This window comes from Panthera leo, chromosome A2, assembly GCF_018350215.1.
Source record: "Panthera leo isolate Ple1 chromosome A2, P.leo_Ple1_pat1.1, whole genome shotgun sequence".
In the NCBI taxonomy this organism is placed as follows: Eukaryota; Metazoa; Chordata; class Mammalia; order Carnivora; family Felidae; genus Panthera; species Panthera leo.
The window spans coordinates 156,585,479-156,612,508 of NC_056680.1; the positions used below are offsets into that span (position 1 = coordinate 156,585,479).

The following is a 27,030-nucleotide window of genomic DNA, read 5'->3' on the forward strand; positions in this document are numbered from 1 at the left end:
TTCCCACTGCAGTGTTCCCCCGGCTTTGGCTGACAGTTCTTCTGGTGACCTCAGCATGCAACAATACCTGGCTTCTATCATCTCCGATACAGCTGTCGTGAACATGAATGAGTTAATGTCTGTGCCGGTCTTTGACTTCTGCATGAAAGCACTGAAAATTTGTTGTGTTATTGTCATCATTTCACCTGCACTGAGGAAGCTCTAAAGTGGCATTTGCTTCTACCCTTCAAATATCAACAGAGATTACTGTAAGTACATCAAACAAATGGAAATGGCATAGAAGAGGGAAGAAAAGAAGATGGGAGGTAGCAGGGTATAATTACTTAATATCAGTCTCAGACCTGCAGGTGGCATCTACTCAGAATAAGCTAAGGAGACATAACCTGTGCTCTTTGAGATTTTACCAAGTCACATCAGATAACCCCAGACAGACAAATCAAAAAAACAAAAGAAAACAAAAAATCCATAAACATTATGCTCAAGAAAAGGCACAGATCTACTGGGAGGAATAAGAGGTCATGAAGGACTATTACTAAACATCTCACTTCTTCCTTATCCCTGGAAGAAGAGACTCAAAGAGTGGCATGTGTGGGGTTGGAAAAAAATTGGTGACACCACCCCCCCCCCCCAAAAAAAAACCCAGAAACTGCTTTGAAGGACATTACTCATTTAATTAAGATTAAGCTAGTCTATAAACCAAGCTTATTCATATTTAAGGCAGAAGATAACCTGTTGTAACAGGATATATGTTCAACTGGTGAAGGTACCTATTAACCTCATCTTTAACCAGATAGGTTTCAACCCACTACAGTGTGTGACAGATGGGTAGGATCTGGATTACAGCTGTCACCTTGAGTGTGGACAGAAGTGGTGAAAGCATGGGAATGGTGAAGGGCAATGACATCAGAGAGTCCAAACCCCAGGGTGGCTGTGGAAATAAAGCTCTGAAAGGGGATGGAGGCCTGGCAAGTCTGCTCTACAGCTGACTAGTGCCACTCTTGGATGCCATGTCAGACACACGCTTTCTGACTTCATTAAAAATAAATTTCTAATATAAACTTTGGTGAACATGATGTAGTCATTAAAGATGACTGTGCAGCATTCCAGAAAAATTGCTGAACCAAGTAAAAGAAAAATCAACATTTCACACGAGATACACTGATCACAACTGGAAAAATGTTTACGCATGTATATTTAAAAAATGAAAAACAATAGAATGACATGCATTTTCATATAAACTAGAAGGAGGAACCACATAAACCATATAGGAAAGACCACCTCCTTAGATCAAAGAGCAGAACCACTTTGAAGAAGTATTTCCAAGTTCTGAACATATTCTGAACATAAGGTATATTAAACATATTAGGTGACATGAGGTGATACATATATTAGGTAACATGGGGTTACAAAAAAAACTATATGTTTACACATACCTCCACACACAAACATGCCCATATATGAATAAAAAAATCTATTTCCACCCCCTAGGCAGAATTATTGATAAGTTTTAGGAGTGAAGTTTACGATTAGAAGTTGATTCTCCATCTATTTAGAGCTGGGAAGGTCTAGTCAGATGCATCAGAGGACTCTGAGTCCTTGACTTTATAAGAAGTTCTGGAAGATGGGCCACGTAAACCCCTCTGAGATTCTGGCTCTACCTTGGTAAATACACCCAGACCACTGTTCCTCTGAGGAGATGCTGTGAAATGTCCACTTCTCTCAAGATGGCATCCTCCCTGCTGCCCGGGTCCCTGAACTGCCTCCTGACTTCCTCCACTCTAGGTCCTTGTCCACTCTGTCCCTCAGGAGCTCTGCCCCCCCCTCCTCAGGTCCTCCATGCTTTAGCCCGCCAGGGCTGTCAGTAGCTGGGTCGCAGCTCCTTAAATGATGGCTGATCTTTCTGCCATCTCTCAGCCTGAGACTGTGAGGCTCCCGAAAATGGAATCCCAGGGGTCACAGTGGCTTTTCCCTGCCTTGTTGAAAAATATTTATAGGACAGGAATAGTAGATGGATGTTTACTATCAAGCAGAGTTCAGTAAATTATGTGGCTGTTTTTGAAACAGAATTTCATTTAATGAGAGCCTGACCACTGTCTTTTAGGAAAAAACAGCATTTGATTTAAGTCAAATGTTTTAGGATTAACAGATATGATTTGTTTTATCAATAGTAATAAAACAGTGTCTTAGACTTTGTCCATAAACCTATAAATATATATGCTTGTTCCTACTATATTTCATCATGACCTATTTTCATTTTTAATTTCCCCTTACTGATATACAATGATAATATTTCACATTAGGAATAGCTGGCATCTTACTATATGAATATTCTAATGAGCCTGAAAATATTAGCCATCTTTAAAACCAAGCTACTTTATTTCATAATTAATATATTTTCCCCTGCTTTAGTTACAATAATCAATCCATTTTTCAATATTCATACCATGGATCCCTTCCTGATGACAACCTTTTATGGCTGAACTTTCTTTGCATTAACTATCTGCATGCAAAGTTACATATTATCCAGGCCTCAGATAACTTTCTATTTAAAATGCTCAATATCACTTTGGTGTAGAGGCATGCACATTCTGTCTTATACATTAAATGATGTCTTTTTCTCCCAGTAAGGTACATGACTTGATCTAACTTCTTTTATCACAGAATTTCTAATCCGAAAGAGACCTTTGTCTATCTTGTTCAGTGGTTTGACGTAGATAATAGTGAAGCTGCTTCTACTTTAACCAATTAAGGTACCAACTTCAGAGTTCTGTCCACTAAACTAAGGTGACCTTAGGGAACTGGTGAGGGGCTGTACAGCTTCAGAGAAGTAGACCAAGAACCACTGGTCTGATATCCAGCCCCTTTATTTCAAGGCTGGGAAACCAAATTAAGATATTTTATCGATCTGAAGACGCACAGCACCAGGACCCAGGTCTCCTGATGTCTTCTGTAACAGACTCAAACTATGGAACTTGACATCTTGGAAGACTGTCCAGAACCCTTTTTAGCCAGGCTGAGCAAAGTTATGATTTGCGTTGTATGCCAAGTATTTAAATTGCTTGAAAATGTGGCAGTGCCACCTAATTTTTTTTTAGACCTTTGTTATGAAAGAGAAGAAAGGGATTCTTGTAGACAGACCAATGTCACGGACTTTAGACCAGCAGCAAAACTGATTCAGAGGTTTCTCATCCCGTATCTTTCAAAGGCCACAAAACATGGGGCACAGACATAAAGTGCTTAAGTGAGACACTTTGTACTGTATTTTCTTATTTCAAAAATGCATTGATTCCATTCCTAAAACACTATAGGAGTGTTTCTTTGTCCATGTTAGCCACTGTTAAATAGTATTAATGGTCTGGACAGTGGGGGAAGAGAAAATGACCCGAAAAATGTCCTTACTGCTAAGGACATGGTTCAGTACTTTTAGCAAACACATTTTGCTACCTCTGTAGAAAACACATTAGATAAAAAGGTGAAAATTCAGGGGTGCCTGGGTGGCTCAGTCGGTTAAACCTCTGACTTCGGCTCAGGTCACGATCCCACGGTTTGTGAGTTTGAGCCCCACCTCGGGCTCTGTGCTAACGACTCAGAGTCTGGAGCCTGCTTCGGATTCTGTGTCTTCTTCTATGTCCCTCCCCCAACTTGTACTCTGTCTCTCTCTCAAAAATAAATAAATTAAAAAAAAAAAATTAAAAAGGTGAAAATTCAGCTAATCTACATTCACTTTTAATACGGGAATATTATTTCATGGTATAGGTGAAAGACAAAGTACAGACTTCATAGATCAATTTCCCTAGATTTACAAGTATTGTTGGAGAAAATGAAAAACAAGTTCATTTGTACTTAATTGCTATATTTGCAACTATCAGGAGGAAAAAACTTTTCAAAATATCTGACATTATTCCCCCAACATGATGACTATACACTGTATACTGAAAAAAATCATTCTTCAAAAACAGTTACACAGTTTGTAGAAGCTGGATTTACATCAAAGCTAGAGGTTAAGTCCTATTTGGCATGATATAGACAGATTTACGACTCTAATCTGTTTGGTAAAACAGTCATTACTGAAATTGAACTAATTTTAAAAAACGTAAGTCAGGTGTACGTGTAGAAATAGCTTGAGAGTATCTCCGATTTGGCCCTTCGTGGTGCTGTGCTGAGCCACTCATTTCGGTACAGTCGGTAGTGGACCAGTAGTTACAATTGTGACTTCTCGCTTTTCTACTCCTAATTAAAGACATTTTTTTAAAGAAGCAATCTGGGAGATGTCCCTCCCTTACTCCATATAACATCGCGACCATTTGGAAAATGTGAGTGTTTCATCTGGGTTCTCTTGGGTCTCGTTGATGAACACTCACCCAAATGTCTCTGATGTCTTCCGAGTGTTAGCACGTCCCTTGCCACAGAGGTGATGGACACTGCACACTCAACAGGAGAGTTTTGCCAAGATGTGACTATAGATTGGCTTCTACTTGGGCACTGGAGGCCATCTGATGGATCTAGAGTAACAGCTGCCTCTGATCTTGGCCTTGGGGCAGCTTCACTTGCAAGTAGTGGCCATGAAGCCTCTTGTGCCTCAGTCTAGTAGTGCTGGGGTATCCCGCGTATCCCGTTTTGCACTCATGGAGGGATGACACGGCAGTGATGCCCGTCCCCTCCCCTCAGGGTCAAAGGGCCATTTCCTACAATGCGTACTGCAGGGCTTTGCCAAGATGTAGGCATGAATCTGACTGACAAAATCTCTCTCTTCTGGCTCTCATTCCATAGAAGTCTTATCCTTCCAAATAAATCCAAGGATACAAACAACCTATCCCATCCCCTGTTTCCCTGTCAAGGGATGAAGAAACCATCGTGGCTGACTGTGTCTTTCTTTCTTCTTTAAGAGAGATGTTTAGACCTGCTGGAGAATAAGGAGGAACATCCTCCAGATCTAAGCATAATTTTAGGCATCTGGTTACACCTCTGCCTGTGGCACCCTCTTTGCAATTTCAAGTGAGACCGTGACTGGTGTCTTCTTGATTCATGACTTAAATATGCTTCAACATTCTGTATTAAATTGGCCAATTCAGTCGGTCTTTTTCTCCCAATGGTGACTGAATTTAAAAAAAAAATTTGAAATCAAAAAGGAATAGTTTTTTTTTTCTTAATACTTGTTCCAAATGTAAACTGCCTTTTAAAATAGTAGTTAATCCTTTATGGCTCTTACATGCAATGCAAGAATCGTGGTGTGTTTTAGGATTAGTTAATGTGGCTTATGTAAATGATTTTATAGGTCATGAAAAAATACATAAAATCTAAGTAAAAAGGATTCTTTTTTTAATAAAAGACTCATGTATTAATCATATTGAACCTTATTAGATATCTACCAGGCTTAGAGATGTAAGCTCATGACCCTCAAACGCAGAGGTTTAATGCACCACTAAATTAATACACTGGTACACTCTGCAGGCAGAGACATTAAATTTTTAACAGTGCAGTTGACTGCATGTAGTTCAACCTTCAAACACGTTGCTTGTGAAAAACTGCAGAAGACACGCTCTGGTATGTGATGTATGTTACTGGGTGCTCAAATGCTAACATAAAAGGATCTACTTTCTGTTTGGATTTAGCCGAAACCCAGGGTACAAAGGAGTTTACACAGCCTCAGCAACAGTTACAAAGCCATCCAGGAAATACAAAACCAGCAGAGTATGTTCTGGGCTAAGATCCTCCTATATAGCTAATTTATGACATTTGGAGTTTCAGAGATAGTGGTAATTACAACGGGGAAGAAAAAAAAATTGCATCATAAAGGCCTGTCTCTTTTTGTCAAGACTTTAGTAAATTTCTATTGGGTCCAGTGAATTACCATTTTAAGATGCTTAAAAAAATCTGACTCTTTGTATATCACCCTTGAATTTTTTTTAACATTGTAGAAAAATTATGAAAAAGCCCCAATTACTGTAAGCTACATGGACATTCATATGCTTTATTACATACAAGAGTACTTCTTAGGGTTAGAGTGGGAAGCTGAATGTATACGGCTTGAAAAAAATTCTTAAAACTGCCATTGTGTTAACCTGTTTTTAAGTATAAAATTACTGTGAAAATCAGACATTAAGGGTGATCTTTTTATGCTTATTAAAAGGAGTCATGAGTTTAAAAAAGGTAAGAAACACTAGAATAAGCATGCATTCAAGAAGATTGTTGGAAGGGGCTGCTGCAATCCATTATTTGTGTGGTAATGGACTGGCTATGCTCCACAGTTTGAGACTCTGTGACATTATAACACACACTGGCAAGGCTCCTAGCTGGAGTTGAGGGTTCACTGTATGTGCAAATTCAGAGCCTCTGTGTTATTAGCAAAGAACTTTATTAAAATGAAATTAGGAAAGCTATTTTAAAGTTATGCTGTGGGTTATTCTCAATTCATAGAATACAGTTTGCCAATTCGAGAAACTCCAATAAAAATAAGAGATCCCCAAAGGTACCTCCCTAATTGTTTATACAATTATACAAAAGTATTAATATTAAAAATAATATTTCTGCAGTTTTCTCACTACTCAGAATCTTGTAAGCCCAGGAGAAACTACGTTTGTTTTGCCCTCCATTATACTATATACTTAGCATAGTGCCAAGTACACTGTGGACTTTCTATAAATATTTATTGAATGAATAAATGAATACATGAATAAAACAACCAATATAAGGACTAAGAATGACTTTGGTACCTAGGAAAAACAATATCTGATCTGAAACTGGGTGTCTGTTCTACAAACATCCACCCAGGCCATGTGCCTCGCTGTCAGATGATTCATCCAGAAAGTCAAGACAGAGACCAACCACACTCCTTTGGTATCGATTCCCCCTGAACTTTCATATCAAGGTTGATCTTTTACAGACTCAAAAGAGACCCACCCCTTTCTGAGAATGCAGCATTTCCTTAAGTGTTAATTTACTAACTGAAGCATACCCACCCCAGGTTTTCCAGAACTTACTTGATATTGCTTCTAGGCCACCTTACCCTACCCAGGTGTGTGCACGGGGGTGCATGGGGAATGCTCGCCTCAATGGCAAGACCATTGCTACCCATTTTCTCTCCCTCTCCCCTTTGAGATAATATATCAGCAACTTCAGATGATCTTTGATCCATTAAGTACCACACGTCGAAGGATGGAACTCTGAGAAGTATCGTGTTTCTGATCAACTGAGTGTATTGTTAAGCTTTTCATTTTAGCACATTAATGGAGAAGTCATGACTCTTCCTTGCTGGTAGCAAGGTGTTTCCCTCACTGGATGTACAAAGCACTTTCTCTAGGGCTCAGTGGTTTTACTACTGGAGGAAACATACCATTAAATTTTCCTGTCAGGCAGTAAGGAGAAGAGAGATTCATTATGTAAAGAGAGGCAAGGTAAAGGTTTACTATATAATCAATCAATGTTAATACACCCTTGTTTCTCTTATCAGGGAAACTGCCCCTCAAATATCTTTTAGGAACAAGGAAATTTCTGGGATAGAAACAATAATCCTAAAAGTATGCACACGGTGACATACCATTAATCATAATGTGTATCATGCCCTATAGTTAATACGTTTATAAGTTTAAATTCTCCTTAACTTCTCTTAAGCTAAAACAGCCAATATGAATAACAGGTATTCGTAATAGGTTTATTATGTTTCTAGATAGTTCCATGGAGTAATTAATGGAATGTCTGGGTCAATGTCCTGCATGATTTGAACTTTGTGATTCTAGATTTGAAAAGGAAATTTGCAGTGTGCTTGACATAATGGCTGGTTCTCCGATCAATGAAAACGGAAGTACACTGGGGTGACGTCCAGCCTGAGGTTGCTGTGAGAGCCCACGCAAGTCCTTTATCCTGTCTGGGCCTCAGTGTTAAGGGTGTAAAATAGGCAGTTTGTGTCTTAGGTCCCGATCCACTGGTCAGAGAGGCCCCGCTGGTGCTCAGCTTCCACAGCTTGGGTTTACCTTCTGGGAGGTTGAAAATGACGTGATACAGTTTACTTTTTTTAATGTTTATTTGTTTTTGACAGAGAGAGACAGAGTGTGAGTGGAGGAGAGGCAGAGAGAGAGAGGGAGATACAGAATCTGAAGCAGGCTCCAGGCTGTGCTGACAGCTCAGAGCCTGACGTGGGGCTCAAACTCACGAACCCGGAGATCGTGACTTAAGCTTAACCGACTGAGCCACCCAGGCACCCCATGTGATGCAGTTTAAAAAGTAATTCCTTTACATTACAGTGTACACTTCCATTTTGATTCCCGAAATGTATTCCTACAAATTCCCTTACCTCCACTCCACTATTCTCTCCGGTCCTACATTCTTTTAATGAAAGGAACAATAGGTTCCAAATAGAAGGTCATTCTAACTTCATAATAATAAAGTGGGTAAGAGACTGAATAAACACACAGTCAACGGTCAGACCGTATATAAAACAGAAGTCTGACCCACAAGCTGCAGAAACCAGCCCAGGGGGCCAGCCTGCTATACGGCAGGCTTGTAGGAAGTCGGAGTGCTATTTCCATGAACAATCCAGGAAGCCAAACAATAACTCAGTGATAACTGGCCCCAAACGGGCAGGACCTGATTAATAACTGATAGCCTCCCTAATTTTTGTCTCGGTTTCTAACTTTAAGACCAAGCAAAGAAAGAGCCAAACATGCTCCTCTCACCAACCACACATGGGCCGCCCCTCCGGTAGTCAGCCCGCCTCCAGATGCTCCATACAGACTCCGCGATCAGGGCAGACCTGAAGTCTTCCATTTTTCTCATCTAATGTTTTCCAATTCCTCATCTGCCTTTGTGTCTGGGCCAAAATGAGTCACTCCGCAAGTGACTCTGAATAGTCTGCTTATTCTCGTTTGGTTGGTGTTCATTTATTTCCACAGTGAGAATTAAAAAGGACACAGAGAAAGCTCTCCACTTCAACTGGATTCTCAACTGAAGCAATCTTTCTGTGTTTCTTTGGTTAGTTATTAAGTTCTTGATAGCTACTATTTAAAAATGTCCACATATCTACGACGCCTTACATGTCTATAAACCTGACACTTACTTAACACTATACTAATCTACTCTGGGCCTATGACTCTACCCCAACCTCTCGGGGGAAAAAGAAGCCCAAAACAACTGCTTCAGCATCTTGTCAATATTCACTCCGAACATCAATAGTTTCATCCATGCGGTTCCTCCTTTTCATCCAGTCACGACAGAAAAGGAAACACTTCCCGGTCCAGTGCTGCGGATCCCGTCACCCCGCGCCTTCCCACAGCTTTGACCAGAGTTTGCCACTCTCTGTTTCTTCCGGCACTTCCCATCTCTTTCTTTCTGAGAGCACTCCCACGTGCTCAAGTCTCTACCATCATAAACTCCATCACCCATCATTGTGTCTCTCTTCACCACTTTGGTAGAACCCCAACACAAATTACTTACCTGCCCTTCAGTTCCCACCCAGTCTACAATGGCAGGTTCCACACCCCAGTTAATCCACTGAAACTGTGCTAAGATTACCAATGACTTTGTTCGTCCTAAAGACAAAGTGTATTGTCGGGGCCTGCTACTGTGACAGATGTGTGGTACAGACTCCACTTTCTTGATTTTTTCGCTCTGAAAACAGCCCTGCGTTGTTGAACTGTGGTCTGGCGTTAGCTTTACCTGAATCCTCTCTTCTCATCCTCATAACAACCAGATAAACGTCGGTCTTATTACTATTTTGGAGATGAGGGCTCACAGAAGTTAAATCTGTCCGTGCAGAATGCACATCTAATGCTCGTGTTCCTCCCCACGGTTCATCCTTGCTTTCTCCCTCCAAGATAACAATGGCAGTAGACAGGAAAATACTTTGAAAAACCCAGATTTTTTGTACATTTCCCGCTGCATGCAGGAAAAGCTCATTATATGTTGACTATTATTTTTCTGCCACTCCAAACCATGCCTTATCCATGGAATATACTCCATAAATTCTGACTAATTAAATTAAATGTGTCCAGAGAGGTCAGAACAATGATGCTATAATAACTGTATCTGCTGAGAGGTGGGGCTTGCTGGGGTTTAAAGGCAAGCAGGGCATCCTCCATGACCTCGAAGCCTCCAGAGGCCTTTACCTGGTCACACTGATTTTAGAAAAGAACAAGAGAAACCTTTGTATTTTTCCTTTCTCCTAAATATGCACTCACTCATTTCTAAAAAGGCAAAACTATAAATGGTGGTACTGGGTAACTGTAGTTATATTTTTGAGAAAAATATTTACCTTTATCTCATTATGGCAAGTATCGGTTGGTAGGCGTGAACCGAGGGGGAGAGCGGTTAAGTCTTTCCTATTATTGAACATGTTTAAATATTGAAGTTCATGAGATTTAACTTTGAAAATGTGCTACTGTAGGAAAATGAAGTGTAATTACAGAGTTGAGCAAAACAAAAGAGGACGTAAGAGCATAGATTTACTGATTTACTATCTTGCCTTCCCTCCCACTGGAATCAATTTATGGCGGATAGAGAGGATAAAGACAGCTGGAGGAACAATAGGTCGTTAACACAAATGATAAGGAAAGGAACTCCCTTCACATTTCAGGAACTGAGCCAAGGGAGAAAATTAGAGCAAGATACTGTATTTACACCACACTGTGTAATAGTGCTCATGTAATTGTCTGAGCTCCTCAAAAATGCCTACTAAAATAAAGCATTAGTATCTGTCATTCTGTCTAAATATTGTTAAATGCTTACGAAAAAGTCCCAAAAGACAGTTGCCAGTTTGCCAAGAAGTTCTATAAAGAATTGCTTACCAACTGGGAGATGTTTTTCCTTAGTGTAAGAACAAGGAGATATGACAGGATACATCCTGTTACAGACACTGTGTTACTTTAATGATGTTGCCCTTAAGGAAAGAAAATTATACCAAGAGGGGGGAAAAAAAACCCATAGGAAGCAAACAGTTCACTAGGTGCCAACTTTAAACAAAGAATGGATTTCTGGCCAGAAATGCAGTATAGGCAAAAATTTGGCAAGAAGCCTATAAATTAGATAAAAGGAGTTTAACCTCCAAAGTAGAGGGGAAAGGAAAACATCACCCAAACGAGCTGCCAAAGGCAGGTACCATGGACGGATGCGATAGCTTTCTGGATGCCATACTGACGTCACACAGATGTTCTGAAATTCTCATGAAAGCTGGCTGAGAGCACTGCTTATGGATTAGGTCCTGTCTTCTGACAGCAAAGTACCTCCCAAACAGCAGGATTCTTTTATCATCACAGACTAAATATTGGGTTTTTTTTAATGTTTATTTATTTATTTTGAGAGAGAGAGCAGTGTGCATGTGTAGGGGAGGGGCAGAGGGGAGAGAGAGAGAGAGAGAATGAATCCCAAGCAGGCTCCAAGCTCAGCAGAGCTGAATCCCATGAACCACAAGATCGTGACCTGAGCTGAAATCAAGAGCCAGATGCTTAATTGAAGGAGCCATCCAGATAGCTCCGAGGAAGTCATAGCTCTGAGGAAGACACCTAATTCAGGGGATATTTTTAAAGACGGGAAGACGGAAAAGCTAAAGATCTGGAAGATCACAAAACCAAAAGGTGCTAAATTCAGTAACACAAGGGGCCCTGAAAGCTATGTTGGGAACAAAGGGGAAAATAAAAAGACTGATTTCTGCTTGGAGAGGGTGATGCAGCCTCAGCTACTCAACTGATACTTTCTTTCACTGTCTCCACGAGGGCAACGGTCGTCTGTGCTGTCTGCGGGAAGGCGGCTCCAGGCTTGGGAGGTTATCAGAATCCGTCGCAGGACTCAGGTCTTTGAAAACAGTGTCCAACAGTGACTCCTGAGTAATGGTTCCCTTTCAGAGACCATAGTTTTATTTTTGTATACTGTCGAGAATAACACAGGGCAACATGGGCTAAGGATTACACAGACAGATTAATTCAGATGTGTTCAGTATCTTTCTCAAAGAGCACTGATTATTGGCTCCCCAGGAAGGCCCTGAATGATACAGGACTCTGTCCTTGCTGCTGTCCTGTTCAACTATGTATCATCGCCTTGGAATAAAGCCAGTGAGATTGATCTGTAGATGACAAAATACTCAGAGAGGTAAACTTAAAAGAGTCAAGATCCACTATGATCCTGGTAAGTTAAAGCTTGTACAAGCCAGAAGCAGTGGGAAGATTATATACTTTAAAAGGGTGAATTTTATGGTGTGTGAATTATATCTTGCTAAAGCTGTTCTATAAAAACAAACAAAAGCAAAGGAGTATGTTTAACTGGAAAATGTAAAGCCACATATAAGAAAACAAACATCCTGGACGGGAAAAGCTTAACTGGTGATAGTCCCAGGAGTTGGTGACAGTGCTGGGGGCTGAGTAGAATGAAATCAGTATCAGTCAGCAGCATGGTCTCCTGCAGTCTAAGTTTCCTGAGGTGCAGACATGCGGTTAATCCTCAGTACTTAATATGTTTGCAAAGAGTAGATGCATAGTCAATACTTGAGGGGCACCTGGGTGGCTCAGTCGGTTAAATATCCAACTCTTGATTTTGACTCAGGTCATGATCTCACGGATTCTTGGGGTCGAGCCCCGCATCAGGCACTGCACTGACAGCACAGACCCTGCTTGGGATTCTCTCCCTCTCTCTCTGCCCCTCCCCTGCTCATGTGCTCTCTCTCTCTCTCTCTCAAAAGAAAAATAAAAACCTTCACTAGTTGTTAAATATGTTGCTTAAAAACACAACAAAACACAAGAAAAACAAAATCTAACACAGCCTTAAAGTACAAAAGCTTAATTACAGAAGTTCTTTTCTAATTAAAAAATCTAACACAGTAAAAAGACTAAAGCAAACCCCAAAATGTTAATAGTGTATTAGAAGATTATGGGGAAATTGTGATATTCAAATTTTATATTTCTGTCTCTTTTCCTTGTAATCTGCTTTTGTAGGATGGCGGGGGCAAGGGGGAATCCCTGCTGTCCCCTTCCCCAAGGCTGTTTGACACCGAGTGCTATAGACTGTGTACCCCCAAAGTTAATATCAAGATCCTAACCCCCAAGGTGATGTTTTAGGGGGTTGAGGTTTGGGAAGTGATTAGGCCATAAGAGGCAATAGTCATTCATGGAGCCCTCACGAATGGGATTCGTACCCTTATAAAAGAGACCCTAGAAGGGATGCCTGGGTGGCTCAGTCGGTTGAGCGTCCAGCTTTGGCTCAGGTCATGATCTGACGGTTTGTGAGTTCGAGCCCTGCATCTGGCTCTGCACTGACAGCTCGGAGCCTGGAGCCTGTTTCGGGTTCTGTGTCTCCCTCTCTCTCTGCTCCTCCCCTGCTCGTGCTCTGTCTCTCTCTCTCTCAAAAGTAAATAAATAAACATTAAAAAAAATTTAAAAAATTAAAAAAAAAAGACCCTAAAGAGCTCCCTCAGCCTTCTGACCATCTGAGGACACAGCAAGAAGACTAGCTTCTGTGAACCAGGAAATGGGTCCTCACTAGAAACCAAATCTGCCGGTACCTTGATCTTGGCCATCCCAGCTTCCAGAACTCTGAGAAATACTTGTTTATAGGCCACTTAGCCATAGTATTTTGTTACAGCAGCCCAAACTGAGACACAGAGTATGTTGAAACATTGATCCTCTTTAAAATTATGTATGCTACTTTAGGGGTGCCTGGGTGGCTCAGTCGGTTAAGGGTCCAACTTCAGCTCAGGTCATTGTCTGTCTGAGGGTTCGAACCCCACATCGGGCTCTGCACTGACAGCTCAGAGCCTGAAGCCTGCTTTGGATTCTGTGTCTCCCTCTCTCTCTGTTCCTCCCCCACTCACGCTCTGTCTCTCAAATGTCTCAAAAACAAACATTGAAAAAATTTAAAAAAAATCATGTATGCTACTTTGTTTTCTCTTCATGTTTTTAAGTGTATATTTAGGTCTTTTCTCTTCCCCTAAACTGTGGTCACCCTGATTGCAGACGTGATATTGTATTAGCCTTTTTCACAGTCTGATGACAAGGACAACACACCTCAAGTTCCACCGCCTCCTCTTGCAAACGCTAATATAACTAAACTGGGGGAAAGGACAGAATTTTATGCATGTAGTCGCTCTTACGTCATCCTAATTTGATCTACTTGATGTATTTTCTGTAAAAAAAAAAATAACTGAAAAAATTAACACTAGGACTTAAAGTTTAGGCTAGATACAATTCTGGAAGTCTCCTCTTTTTTATTATCGGAGAGGAAAAATCATTCTGGTGGAACGCTGACTTTCCTTTTTCAGTGCACGTGACTGGTAATTTGTTGGCTGTCACCGCGGTGCCCCTGATGGAGGGCTGTCTGTCATGTCTGAGTATCAATTGTACTGCACACGATCTCACCTCTCTCTCAATTACAAAAGTCGGCACAGCAATAAACAGATGAAAACAAAGACCACCTGCTTGGGTAGAGACACTGACCACAGGGCAATGGGAAAAAATATCCTAAGATCTTTATTTCTGGACAAACTTAGAAGGGAGGTGGCTGTTTATCTTCCATAGTCATGGGTATTTTCTGGGCCGATGGCTGCTAAACAAAGCATATCCTCTGGGGCTTTAGGACTCCGTATTCGTAAGAGATTATATTTCTCCCACTGGTCATGAAAGAACCAGAAGTTAGCAACTACCACCTCCAGCCTTGAATAGCTTGTTGAGGTTGTGGGTTTGTCTAGAAGGGCATTAAAGTGAATCACAAAATAATACAAACCCACAGCCAACCAACCCTATTCCCTTTCTAAGCCACATTTCATCTCTCTCATCTCCCATTTTTAAGACCTACATCCAGAAGAGCTTTAATGGGAGAAGGGGAGATGAATCCAAGGCCGGGGGAACCAAACCTCCATCGTCTTGGTGTCGCTGTCAGACATGTTTCAGTTGAGCAAATGTGATAGCGTGTGGCCATGTGAGCAGACTGCTTTAGAGTGTCTTGACAAGCACAACCAAATCAGCTCAGAAAAAGGAGTCTAAGGAGTCAAAATAGAGAATTAAGGTTGCATGCGTAGGCCACAATATTCCTAATTTTGTGCAAAATATTCCTAATTACGAAGTTCTAAGGATGTATTTAGTCAGAGATAAATATTTAGTTTAAGATTTAAAAACAAAGCAAAATAAGCCAGGACCAATTTGTGGTAGGTGGAGTTGCAGAAAGGTATGATGGATGAATTAGAATAATTATAAATGAATTCATTTAAGAAAGTAAATGTACCCTAAAATACTTGAAAATGGTTTGTTTCTCCAAATAGTTTAAATGACCCATTGTTTACTCTGCTATGCAAATTCTTTCTCTTTAGATAATAAAAGGGTTGATGAATAATCACACAATCCAAATTAGTGACATTTAATTTAAAGAATCATTAATCATACCACCTTCTAATGTTATAATCATAAACATTAGAAGCCACAAAGTCCTTTGTCCTATCCAGCCCTCATGACTTATTCTAGATGAGACTATAACCCTGTGTAATTACAGGTGACACATTGTGAATCCACTTTTGAATTTGAGAATTAGCACCAAAGCTCAGGACAAGAAACTGTGGCCTACTCAAGTTTCTCTATGTATCTGGCTATCCTCTCTTTAATAGCCACAACATTTGTCCTGCCTTTGGCTGTTCCAGTCGTTCCCTAAAACCTACTACTCACCTTAAAGCAATTACAATTCACAATGCACCACTCACTGTGCTTTCGGTGCAAAATGTGTATTCTTGGGTGTGCAAACACAGGGAGAAGAGATGGTCTGTAAGCTCTTCCCTATTTAAGTAGTATTCCACCACATACGCTCAATGTCACCGCAATATTTATGATTTGGCAAAGTGATATTGTCTTCTGAGAGACACATTTATGGGCCTAGAGAGAACCTGATGAAGAAAGATTTTAATTCCAGAGTATTAAGCAATAGGGAACCACTGTGTAAATTTTTATAAGGGCTGATTGGATGAAAGCAGTATTTTAGGAATATCTGACAACCATGATAGAACATACCAAAGTAGGAGCTGGAATAAAGTACTTCTGCATCAAACCCAAATACACTGTTGCTCTAAGATGATAACTATTTATCCTTTGTTAGCAACAAGCCGAGGCTTTAAATGATTCTTCTGAAAGCATGAACTATTTATGTTGACGGATGTAGTCAAGTGCCCACATGAGAAAATGATGCTTGAGAATGTCTAGCTAGTAGTGTTTAATGGCTCAGTCCGGGAGCTCATGATTAGCAGAGCACTGATCTCCATTCTTGTGGCCAAGGTAGCTGCATTCATTCGTTTCTCCAACAACTGTTTTCTGCAAAAAATGTTTTCAAATACCTACAGCTATAAGTGGAAGCTGATCAATTAAAAACAAAGTACCGACAGTGAAGAGGTTTCTACAACTTGATCATTTCTTGAGTAGAACAATTAGGGGACGGAGACGTGAAAGCCAAAAGCTGTATCCGTGTCATAGGTTAAGACTGTTGATACACGAGGTATCAAAAAACTAAAGCCTTTTGTCTTCAAGACGTTCACTTAATGACATTATAAATTTACCTATATTATCTTTAAAAAACCTTCTTAATGTTTATTTTTGAGACAGACAGAGCGTGGGCAGGGGAGGGGCAGATAGAAAGGGAGACACAGAATCCGAAGCAGGCTCCAGGCTCCCACAAACCGTGAGATCGTGACCTGGGCCGAAGTCGGACGCTTAACCGACTGAGCCACCCAGGCGCCCCTTACCTATATCATCTTACTATCTATCACAGAGGCTTTCTTGGTCCAGAATTTGGTCCAATTCTGCAGGAACGTTCACCGAGAGCAGACTGTCCTTCTCCGTCCCTTGACACGGGCTCGGCTGTGTGACTGTTTTGGCCGATGGTATGCAGACAGAGGGGACAGCGTGCCAGGTGAGGCCTTCAGAGGCTCTGCACGCTCGCCGTCTTGCGTGTCTGCCACTCTACTGAGAAGAACGTGCTGGCACCAAGCCCACTGAGAGCCACGAGGAGCGTGGCCATCTGGGTGTTCCATGGATCTCTTCTAAGGGGCCGAGTGGCGCCACACCAGGTGCCATGAAACCAGGGCCGTTTCAGATCGGCCAAATTGTACCTGAGACGCAGGTGCACGAGCAAGAGCAATGATGGGGTTTTAAATCACGGGGTTTTGAGGAAGCATAAAACACGGCACGTTTGGGCCAACAGCTAGTGCACCCAGTGGCAGATCACTGGAATCGAAGTTTGCAAGCTCATACTTGAATGGAAATGTTATTTATCACTTTTTGCCCCTTGTTCCACCAGGCACGACACCGTCAACATAAAGAACTTAAGTCTGTGTGATTTTGTGCCCTGTTTATCGTCTTTCTTTTTTTCCTCTTGGTTTATCTACCGTGGCTTCCCACTGCCTTTCATGCTTCTTGTTGGTATGTGCGTAGTTTCCTATTTTGGAAATGTTTTTTCCATTTTTCTGACATTCTGTTTTCTTTTCTTGGAAACCCCAAGTCTTTCGAATAATGCTCTCTTTCTCTAACACTTCTCTCTGCCTTAAGATCCTTACCAACTTTGAGGGGAAAAGGAAACCGTAATAATCTGTTATTATTCTTACTCTGACAATTTAGGAATATCTGCAGAAACTTGCGGTGTTTTTGCTGTTGTTGTTGTTAATAGAAGTTTATACATCAGAACGCATGAATGAGAAATGCAAAGTCAGAAACATCCCCCACGAAGTGCTTTGGACACTCTGACAGCTACAATTTATCAACATAAATTACTGTGCTTAGCAGCGAAGCTTTTGTCACAGGGAGACAGGGCGCTTCCTAAATTGCCCACTGCCCTCTTTAATAATAATCTTAGTTTTTACCATCCAGATATCCCAGGATAAAAGACACCTCGATGCAGCCAGAGATAGAAAAAATCAGATTTTATGGACATCACTGCGAGCATCCACTTGCTACTCTATTCGTCTTCAGATTAGTCTTTTCCCCTCCGTCTACGTGTGGCAATAGATTAGTACTTAGGCCAGAAGGGAAAGTTTAGCAGTAAACAGGTCGGCCTGTCTGTCGTCTCCTTTTCCCTTTGATCAAAGAGAAGACTTCACAGAATTCACTGTCAGTCTCTTAGTGGTGGCTTCCAGCAGCAGCAGGTGGAGAGAACCCTTTCATCCGCTAGCATCACACCAGCAAAGTGATTCTAAAATGCTGACCTTTACCATGTGCTCCTAAAGTCACCAGTAGTTGCTAAATAGTATGGCTAAGTGTATTTAAACTGCTTTTGACAATTTAAGCACTATTTTTTCTCATTTTTTAAAAAAAAAGTATGAGTCTACCTTTTTAGAGATATTTGAGATACATTACCACACAGTAGCAGAGTTTCATACATATTCGTAAAAGTCTAGCTGGGGTTTTTTGGATACAGTCGAATTCCAGTGGACTTCTCCAACAAAGCAGGTGAGAGGAAACCTGGTCCTGGACCTACCACTTAACTCCAAAGCCCGTGCCCTACTGCACCACGCTATCTTTGAAGGAAGCTCCTGCCCACATGATCCACTCCTTGAAAGCCAGTTTTAAGACTGCTATCCGTAATGCCAAATTTTGGAGCTACCTTCCTCCAGGATTACAAGAACAGAAACTTCTGGTTTAGGAATTGTAAAACAGGCTCATTAAGAATCAACAATCTGCATACTTAGTAAGCTTTCTGCCCTTATAAGCTGTGCCACAACCCAAAGAGGGTTGTAGAGGTAAGAGCAAAGTTATTTACAGCCAGTTTCTGAGTACTTGCAATTTCATTAGCTGTCAACAGATGTACCACAGTCTCTAGCTTCAGTAAAGCACGGTCAGCAGCAAGGGGCTGATACACAGAGTAATAGCTGCCCCAAGACGTCCATCTCCTGAATCCCCAGAACCTGTGACTGTGCACATTACGTGGCCAGGGTGGGTATAGGCTGCAGACAGAATTAAACTTTCCAATCCACTGACCTTAAATAGAGAGATTACCTTGGATTATGCAGGTGAGCCCAGTGTAATCACTAGGGTCCCCTAAAAGAGGAAAAGAGAGAGGAGGTCAAAGTGACATACTGTTAGACTTGATCTAGCATCCATAGCTTCAAAGATAGAAGAAGAAAGCCAGAAGCCAAGGAATGTAGGAGGCCACCAGAAGGGGCCGAGGTCAGAGGCACAGATTCTTCCCCAGACTCTCCAGAAGGAAACATGGGTCAGCTGATACGATGGGCTCAGTGAAACCCACTTTGGATTTCTGAATTGCAAACCTGTACAATGAGGAATCTGTGTTGTTTTAAGCCACTAAGTTTATGGCAATCTGCTACAAGATCCATATGAAATGAATATAGGTTACCATCTAAATTATGGGTAACTGAGAGACAAGAATGTTAAATGTAAAACAGCATCTTATTTCAATAAAAATAGCTTGATTCAAGAATAGAAAAGTGCAAGCAGCCAAAGAAAAAATAAATTGGACTTCGTCAAAATTAACTTTTTTCTTCGAAGGAAGGTATCAAGAACATGAAAAGACAGCCTCCAGGAAAAAAAGTATTTCCAAAATCATATATCTGATAAGGGTCTATTAACCAGAATATATAAAGAACACAACAGTAAAAAGAAAAGACAACACAACTTTTGAGAGGGCAAACAACGTGAATAGGTATTTTTCCAAGGAAGATGTACAGTTGGCCAACATGCATATGAAAAGATGCTCCACATCTCTGGTCATCATCGTTGGGAATGCAAATCAACACCACAGTGAGATACCAACGGACACCCATTATGATGGCTATTTTTTTTTAAAGGAAAATGTTGGTGAGGATGTAGAAAAAAATGGAACCTTTACACACTGCTGGTGGAAACGTAAAATGGTACAGCCACTGAAGAAAGCAGTTGGGCAGTTTCTTCAAAAATTAAATATGGAACTACTATATGATCTAGCAGTGCTACTCCTAAGTGCACACTCAAGAGGAACGAAAAACGTAAGCTCACGCAAAATCTTGTACATGGATGTTCACAGCAGCATGATTCATAATAGGCAAAAAGTGAACACAGCCCAAACGTCCACAAACATAAATGGGTAAACAGAATGTGGTATATCCATACGAAATGGAATATTACTCGGCCATAAAAAGAAATGGAGTACTCTTACATGCGACCATTGATTAAACCTTAAAAATTTTATGCTAAGTGAAAGAAGCCAGACACAAAAGGCCACACATTGTATGATCCTCTTTATATGAAATGTCCAGAATGGGCAGATCTACTCTCTGTCTCTAGACGGAGAGTGGGAGAGCGGTTGCCAGGGAAGGGAAGAGTGACGTACTGGGACTGAACGCTGATAGATACACGGTTTCTTTTTGGCTGATGAAAATGTTCTGCATAGCACGGTGAATATACTAAAAACACGGAGTTTTATATTTTAGAGTGGCATGCTCTGTCTCTGTCTCTCAAAAATGAATAAACGTTAAATAAATACCTAGACAGTAACCATTACCTTGTCACCTTGAGTTAAACAGACACTGTTAGTGGAGTAAATCTGTGTTTTCCATGCACTTAAAACCCCCAAACGCTGTCCTTGATCTTATTATGAACCCAACTTCGATTGGAATAAGAACATTACCTCGGCGTTTTTAATTCCTTCAGTTGATCTGACTTTCTGAAGTGCTTTCTCCGTTTTAGTTTCAAGTCCTAACTCTTGCCGTTTTTGTATCTTCTTACGTCTGTTGTCTTATGTCTGCTGTCTCATCCCCAAGAGGCTCTCCTGCAGCAGCCCCCTTCCTACAGCACCCCTTCCTCTCTGGCAGAGACCAACTAATTAGGTATCTACCTGGGTGTCTGTCTACTAGACTGGAAGTCAGACGCCGTTTCTAGTCTTTTAGTGATTATGCTAGGAATTTCAACATGCTTATGCTGATGATGTCTTATAGTCTTCAGTAACTTTACCCTCATCATGGGGAATGTAAGAATCTCCGGACACTTGGAACTCCATTTAACCATCTCAACTTAAATGCCTGTATGGTATGGTTGTTGCCTATTTTAATTCTGTGTATTTCCCCTCACTTTAAAGAAAAACTTTTGTTTTTAAATAACTAGAGATTTAAAGAGTGTTGTAAAGAAACACACAGGCAATTTCCATGCATAGATAATTCTACTGCTGGCGTCTGTATCCCCGATCTATAATGATAAAAATTATTATAATAACTTAATTTTGTCTGCAGTGAAAAGTCAATGTAGAGTTTAAGGCCCTCTGCTTCTCTGTCAAAAAATGAAAAAGATCAAACAATACGGGTTGTGATAAGCATGTAATATTTTATTACATTGTGCTGGTAGGTTCAGGGATCCATGTTGAAAAACCTGATTAATAAATTTATCATCTTTTTATGTTTCTTTTAATCTAACAAGATTTAGGTTTCTATTTCACAAAGAGACATTTAACTTCCTCATCAGGTCATTCTCAAGTTATCTTTAAAACATAAGAGCTACTTTCTGCCTCTTAAGCAAAGAAAAGCCAAATATGTGCAGAATACAGAGGGATACAGAATCAGCGGAGTACAAAGCCACATGCCTTCTTTCCTTTCCCACAGAAGTGCAAAGATCAAAACGCAAGCTAGGACGTGTGTTCAGATTTTTTAAGGGATGCAACAAATGTGCACATAATGAACAAGACCTTACTTTCTTTACTACCTATCAGCAGAGTTGTGAGTGTGTGTATAAAAATGTCAGATATCTAAACAGTTTTTTAACTGAAACTATAATAACCCTTGACGGTTCTGACTTATTTTCTCCGTTTATATTTTCTTAGTTACTTAAGTTTATTTTAATTTGTCAATGCATTTATTCACACGAACTAAATGACACCGTTTTTTCCTAATGAGCAATCTCTTAATCATTCAGGCTACACGGCAGCCTTAAAGTCTGAGAGATGCTAATTGCACTTATTGGAAAGTATCTTGCTATTTATTTAGCACTTATTTGTGTTCTTTGCACTTTTATAGAGAGGGACCCAAACAATCATGACTAGTTTCGTATGTGTTGACGCGGTCTCCCAGCTAGATCCTGAGTGCCTAGAACACAGCATCACTTGGGTTCTCATTAGAAAAGCAGAATCCCCCGCCTCCCCTCAGACCGAAGAATGAAAGTCTGCATTTTAACAAGACACATTAAAGAGTAAGAAGTACTGAGGTAGGCCACTCTTTTAAAAATTAAGCCCTCCTTTTCACATGCCATTATTCTCTCTTCTCCCCCCATTTCCTTTCCTTCCTTCCTTCCTTCTTGAAATCCAAGGTTCATTATTAAAAATAAAATAGGGGTGCCTGGGTGGCTCAGTCGGTTGAGCGTCTGACTCTTGGTTTCAGCTTGGGTCTCGATCTTACAGTCTGTGAGTTTGAGCTCCACCTCGGGCTCTGTGCCAACAGTGCAGAGCCTGGTTGCAATTTTTTCTGTCCCTCTCTCTCTGCCCCTCCCCTGCTCACTCTGCGTCTCTCTCAAAAATAAACAAACCTAAAAAAAAAATTAAAATTAAAAAAAACCTTCTGGTCACCAATTCGGTCACTGATATTTTCTTTAGCGATCAAACTATCTCATTTTGCTTTCTCTGGTTACCCCATTCCTGGAATGGATTCTATACCCTTGCTCCCTTTAATTCACTTATTTCCTTCTTAATTCTGAAGCTTGACTTTCACTCCAGTGTGAAACACACGCTGTACACACACGCACAGACACAGATGTAGATGATTAATTTGGGTAAGTTTACATCAACCTTATAGAATCTAGAGTCCCTGTATTGCCTGGAAAGTGAATTATCTTAGCATTTGTGCCTGATGATTTTTGAGTGCCCCTCCTATCATGCATCCATTCAAGATCGTCTACATCTCTGTGCTCCTGCTCAGCTGGCTAGGTTGGCCTACACCAGCCAGTGTACTGACCGTCTCCTACAGTCCTGTCCCAACCTGGAAAAACAGAAATTTTCTATCTCTGCAGAGCTACCCCACAAGTATACACAAAGAATTCATGGCAATGAAACAAATGGGGCCTCGTACTTGAAGCTTATCTATTTTAGACGTTCTTCCTGAAGATGTCAGCCTCCTAAATTCTAGAAGGCAAAGGCCCATCTATAGTCTAGTGTTAGAAACAGAGACAAGAAAAGAGCCACGGGATTCCTCCCCATCAAGTGTTACAGAAGAAGCTCACACTATGGAGGAATCAAACCAGAACAAAACCGAACCAAATTCTCCTCTTAATCTCAATGGCTTTCTTTTCTTCCTTCCTTTTTATTGTGCCAAGAACACTTAACATGAGACCTGTCCTCTTAACAAAATTTTAAATGCACAATGCAGTACCGTTAATTCTAAATGCACAGTGCGTAACTGTAGGCACGATGGACGGCAGATCTCTAGAACTTCCTCATCTTGCGTAACTGAAACTTTATACCCCATCGAATGGCATTTTATGCAAAGGTTTGAAGGTTGAGATGCTTTGAAATTTACTGGGTACCACGGCCCACTCACCTTCCAGATTCCGGGCAATCTGCTCCCTAGTGATTGGATGTTGTGTTATTCATCAGGTCCGCCTTTTATGAAGAAAAATGAAGAGCATAAAAGAAAAGAACCACAGTGAAAATGGGGGTGTACCGAAAGGTTAATGTGCTCTTCAGCCCACTCCAGATAGATCACTGAGCAGCCACACAATCTGTTTATCGGATGCATGCAGAAAGAAATGTTACGCTTCACCTTTGGAAATGGGCCATTACTCCTGTTGACAGATTATGAATTGTGGAATATGGCCGGCACCTGGCCAGACAAGGAAGAGTTCATAAATCAGACTCAAAACAGAAATACCTGACTAAAATTCTTGAGTTCTTTGAGGGCTCAGAAAAGGAAATGTAAGGAGAGAAGCAGTTAAACTCACATATGTGTATGTGTATGTGTGTGTGTGGTGGTTTTCTTAAGACCGTTGTGAAGGTTCTACAAAGAAGTGTTTTCCGCTGTTCTGTTTTGGTTGGCCACAACATTCTGGGTTCACCATAGAATTGGGTAGGAGTAGGGTTTGGTGTGCAGTTGGGATAAAGACTTTGGTCTTCAACAGGAAATTAGCTTGGGTCTTCCTAGAATTGGGTGGGAGTAGGGTTTGGTGTCTTTGGGACAGGATAAAGACTTTGGTCTTCAACAGGAAATTAGCTTGGGTCTTCCATTAGAAGAGAGAAGGGATCAGTTCTCCCAGCAAAAGGTATGAATGGTTGATTGTCAGGATGTTTGTTTACTTCACAAATAATCTGGAAAACAGGCCCATAAGTTTACAGACGTGGACAACAGCTACAACTTGGTAGATAATATGAGGCAAATGGCTAAAGGGATGAGAATAAGCTAAGAGTATGTAAAGTCAGTAAAAACAGGCAGAAAAATATCAACTAAAATAAAAGGATGCCATAAATGCCCTTGGAGAAAAATAATCTAAGCTACTTGTGAGAAGACTGGTTCAGAATATTTACTTTGTGATGTAGGAGTGAAACCCAAAAGTGACTTTTAAAACTATTACCTAAAAAGATGTTTCACTGAGCCCCAAAGCTCTGCAAATATCGATCATCCTCTAGAACAGTGCTAGTAAGACACAAAGGTAGTGTTCCACTGTTGTGTGATCCACTCACAATTCATCCTCTGCTGATGAAACACTTATTACTGAGGACTTGGGATGGGCTGTTGATTTTTCCACATGCCCTGCCTTTACTTCAGACAGCAGCTGTGAGGCTGGTACCAACCAATTCTTCATCAGTGTAGCACTGTAAGAGTTTGTACTTTTTGATGAAGAGGGGGAGAAAAAAAGTCTAACCTATAAAACATTACTATGTCACCAGCATAATTTCTAAATGAGCTTATTTTAAAAATCATTATTTAAGGCATGCTTTAGAATATAATATATAACATCATAAGAAGTGGAGAATAAAAGGTATGTCAAGTCTTTCTGGCTGTGATAAAGCACCATCTCTAATAATACGCTTTGTTTATTGAAAGGCTTTTCAGAGTGCTGATAAATCAATGAATTATTTTCAGATGTGAAATATCACTACTTTTTCCTGTTCCTTATTAATACCAACAACTTCAGTTTGTCAGGCCAACTGAGTTTCTCCTGCTCTGGGGAGACAAACTTGTAGTCTTTTGGTGCAGTTGTTAGTTTGACCAGCATTTTTACACTAGAAGCCAAAGTCTTCCTCAGGCACTAAGTACCATTTCTTAGGCCACCCGAGGACTCCCTCTCAAGTGCTACCTTTGCCTGCTCCTGGCAAGGGAGTCCAGTCCAACTGGCAGGGAAGGAGCTAGATGGCTTCATCAGCAACTGATAAAAACAAAAACAAAAACAAACAAACAAACAAACAAACAAAACCTGATGCTCTTACGGGGATGGTCCATTATAACTTTCTATTCTTTTCTTCCCCCCTACTTAAATTTTGCCCTCAATCTTTGACTGATTTCCCTAGTATAAACTTTGTTAAATGGGCACATATGTGTACATCCTTCTGTACACCTGCATCTAGGTCCAGACCTACAAATACCTGTATCCCAGTCACCGCTCAGCGTGTGCCCACTGGTGGATGATGGTGTCCGACAGGAGAAGCCCCCAGTGAGTGCAGGCTTTCCTGGAGGTTGGTCTGCCCAGCTTAACTGTCGCGCTCACTTTCTGGCTCTTAATTTAAAATGCTCTATTATCTGAGTGTTAAAACGAGTATGTACAGGTTTTTTCTTTGTCAAGATGGTTCCTCTGCGTCTAAGTTTTTTGTTCCTCAGTAGGATTCTAGTGCCTTCCCCTACTAGCAGCAACATTCTTTCTGGTATAAAGCACACCAGAACTTTAATTGCAAGAGTCCATTTTAGGGTAAGTACCATATCTATGTGAAGTGACTGAGATGCACAGCTTTTATGTTTCATCACACCTGGTACGAGTTTAAAGCCGCAGAAAATAAATTCCAGGCACCTTTATATTCAGTCTGTTGAAAAAGAATGTTACCAGTCTTGCCGTGATTTATCATTTTGATGTTATTTCACCATATCCTTCTGTTTCTCCAAAGGAAATGACTGTCAGACACGTATTTTAGAGAAACAGTGATTTAATAATTAATTGTCAGTGAATTGTCAGATCATCAATAAGCTAGCCAAGAACATTATAAGCAATGTTTATCCTAAAATATCCTATAAGCAATGTTTATCCTAAAATATCCTACCTCAGTGAAATAATTCTATTTTAAGGTTTCTTATGGAAAGCAGTCTTTCGGCACTCAAGTGTCAGTGACCGAGTTCCATGCCCTATGCATGAGGTGTGTAAGGCATCGTGCCATGTGCTATCAAGAGAAGCCTCAAGATGCATGAAATGTTGAAGGTAAAATAAGGTCAATTTCATAAGAGATTTAATTAAATTCGGTAATAGCCCAATATAAATAAATAAAGACGAGTGGAAGTTAGTGTTTATCAAATTAACTGAAGAGAGAATAATTGCTCTAACATTTACTATATTGGCATTTTGTAGGAAAACTGCATCTAGAGACATGGAGAAGAGCCACAACTTGAAGGAAATCAGAACATGTCACCCAAAACAGGCCACTCTGACACACGGATTATTTTGAGCTGAAGGTACTTAAGAAATAGCAGGTGCAGGAAGGGCTCTCTGACCTCTGGCTTTGTACCTGAAAGCAGGGCGTACATTTCCCATGAGTCAGGGGCTCTCCCTGCACCGTGAAGAGAACATTCCTACTACTGGAGCCAAGAAGTTGATGCCAAGACAAATCTGTATAAACAGACCTAATAAAATAACCCTTTTCTTCCACTAGTTTCCCTCCATATATTTCCTAGTCACTCTCCCACAATTTACTGCCCTTAGCCCAAACGCCTTTTCCCTTTGTCTTGACAAGCCTCCACAATTTATTGTTCTTTGTTAAAATGGTATATAGACTCTCAGGCCTACGTATTTCTTTGGGTCTTCATTTTTTTTTTTATAGGAAAGCTTCCATGTGCACATAAAAAACTGACATCACCTAAAATCTGTATGCTTTTTTCTTGTTCATCTGTCTTCTGTCATTTTAATTCTCAGCCTGCCACAG

The 27,030-nt window shown here is 40.6% G+C and overlaps 1 protein-coding gene across 11 annotated transcripts in view; it reads right to left on the minus strand.

Moving 5' to 3' along the window:
• The window catches only part of TPK1 (thiamin pyrophosphokinase 1), a 348,661-nt gene that overhangs the window by 16,717 nt on the left and 304,914 nt on the right, over positions 1-27,030 (minus strand). The window contains exon 10 of one of the 11 annotated variants that reach the window (XM_042926955.1): positions 23,453-23,514. The exons of the other annotated variants lie outside the window; for them this stretch is intronic. Within the exon in view, the coding sequence (XP_042782889.1) occupies positions 23,498-23,514 (17 nt within the window). The 3' untranslated portion in view covers positions 23,453-23,497. The remainder of the gene's footprint in view (positions 1-23,452; positions 23,515-27,030) is intronic. 11 annotated transcript variants of the gene reach the window in all.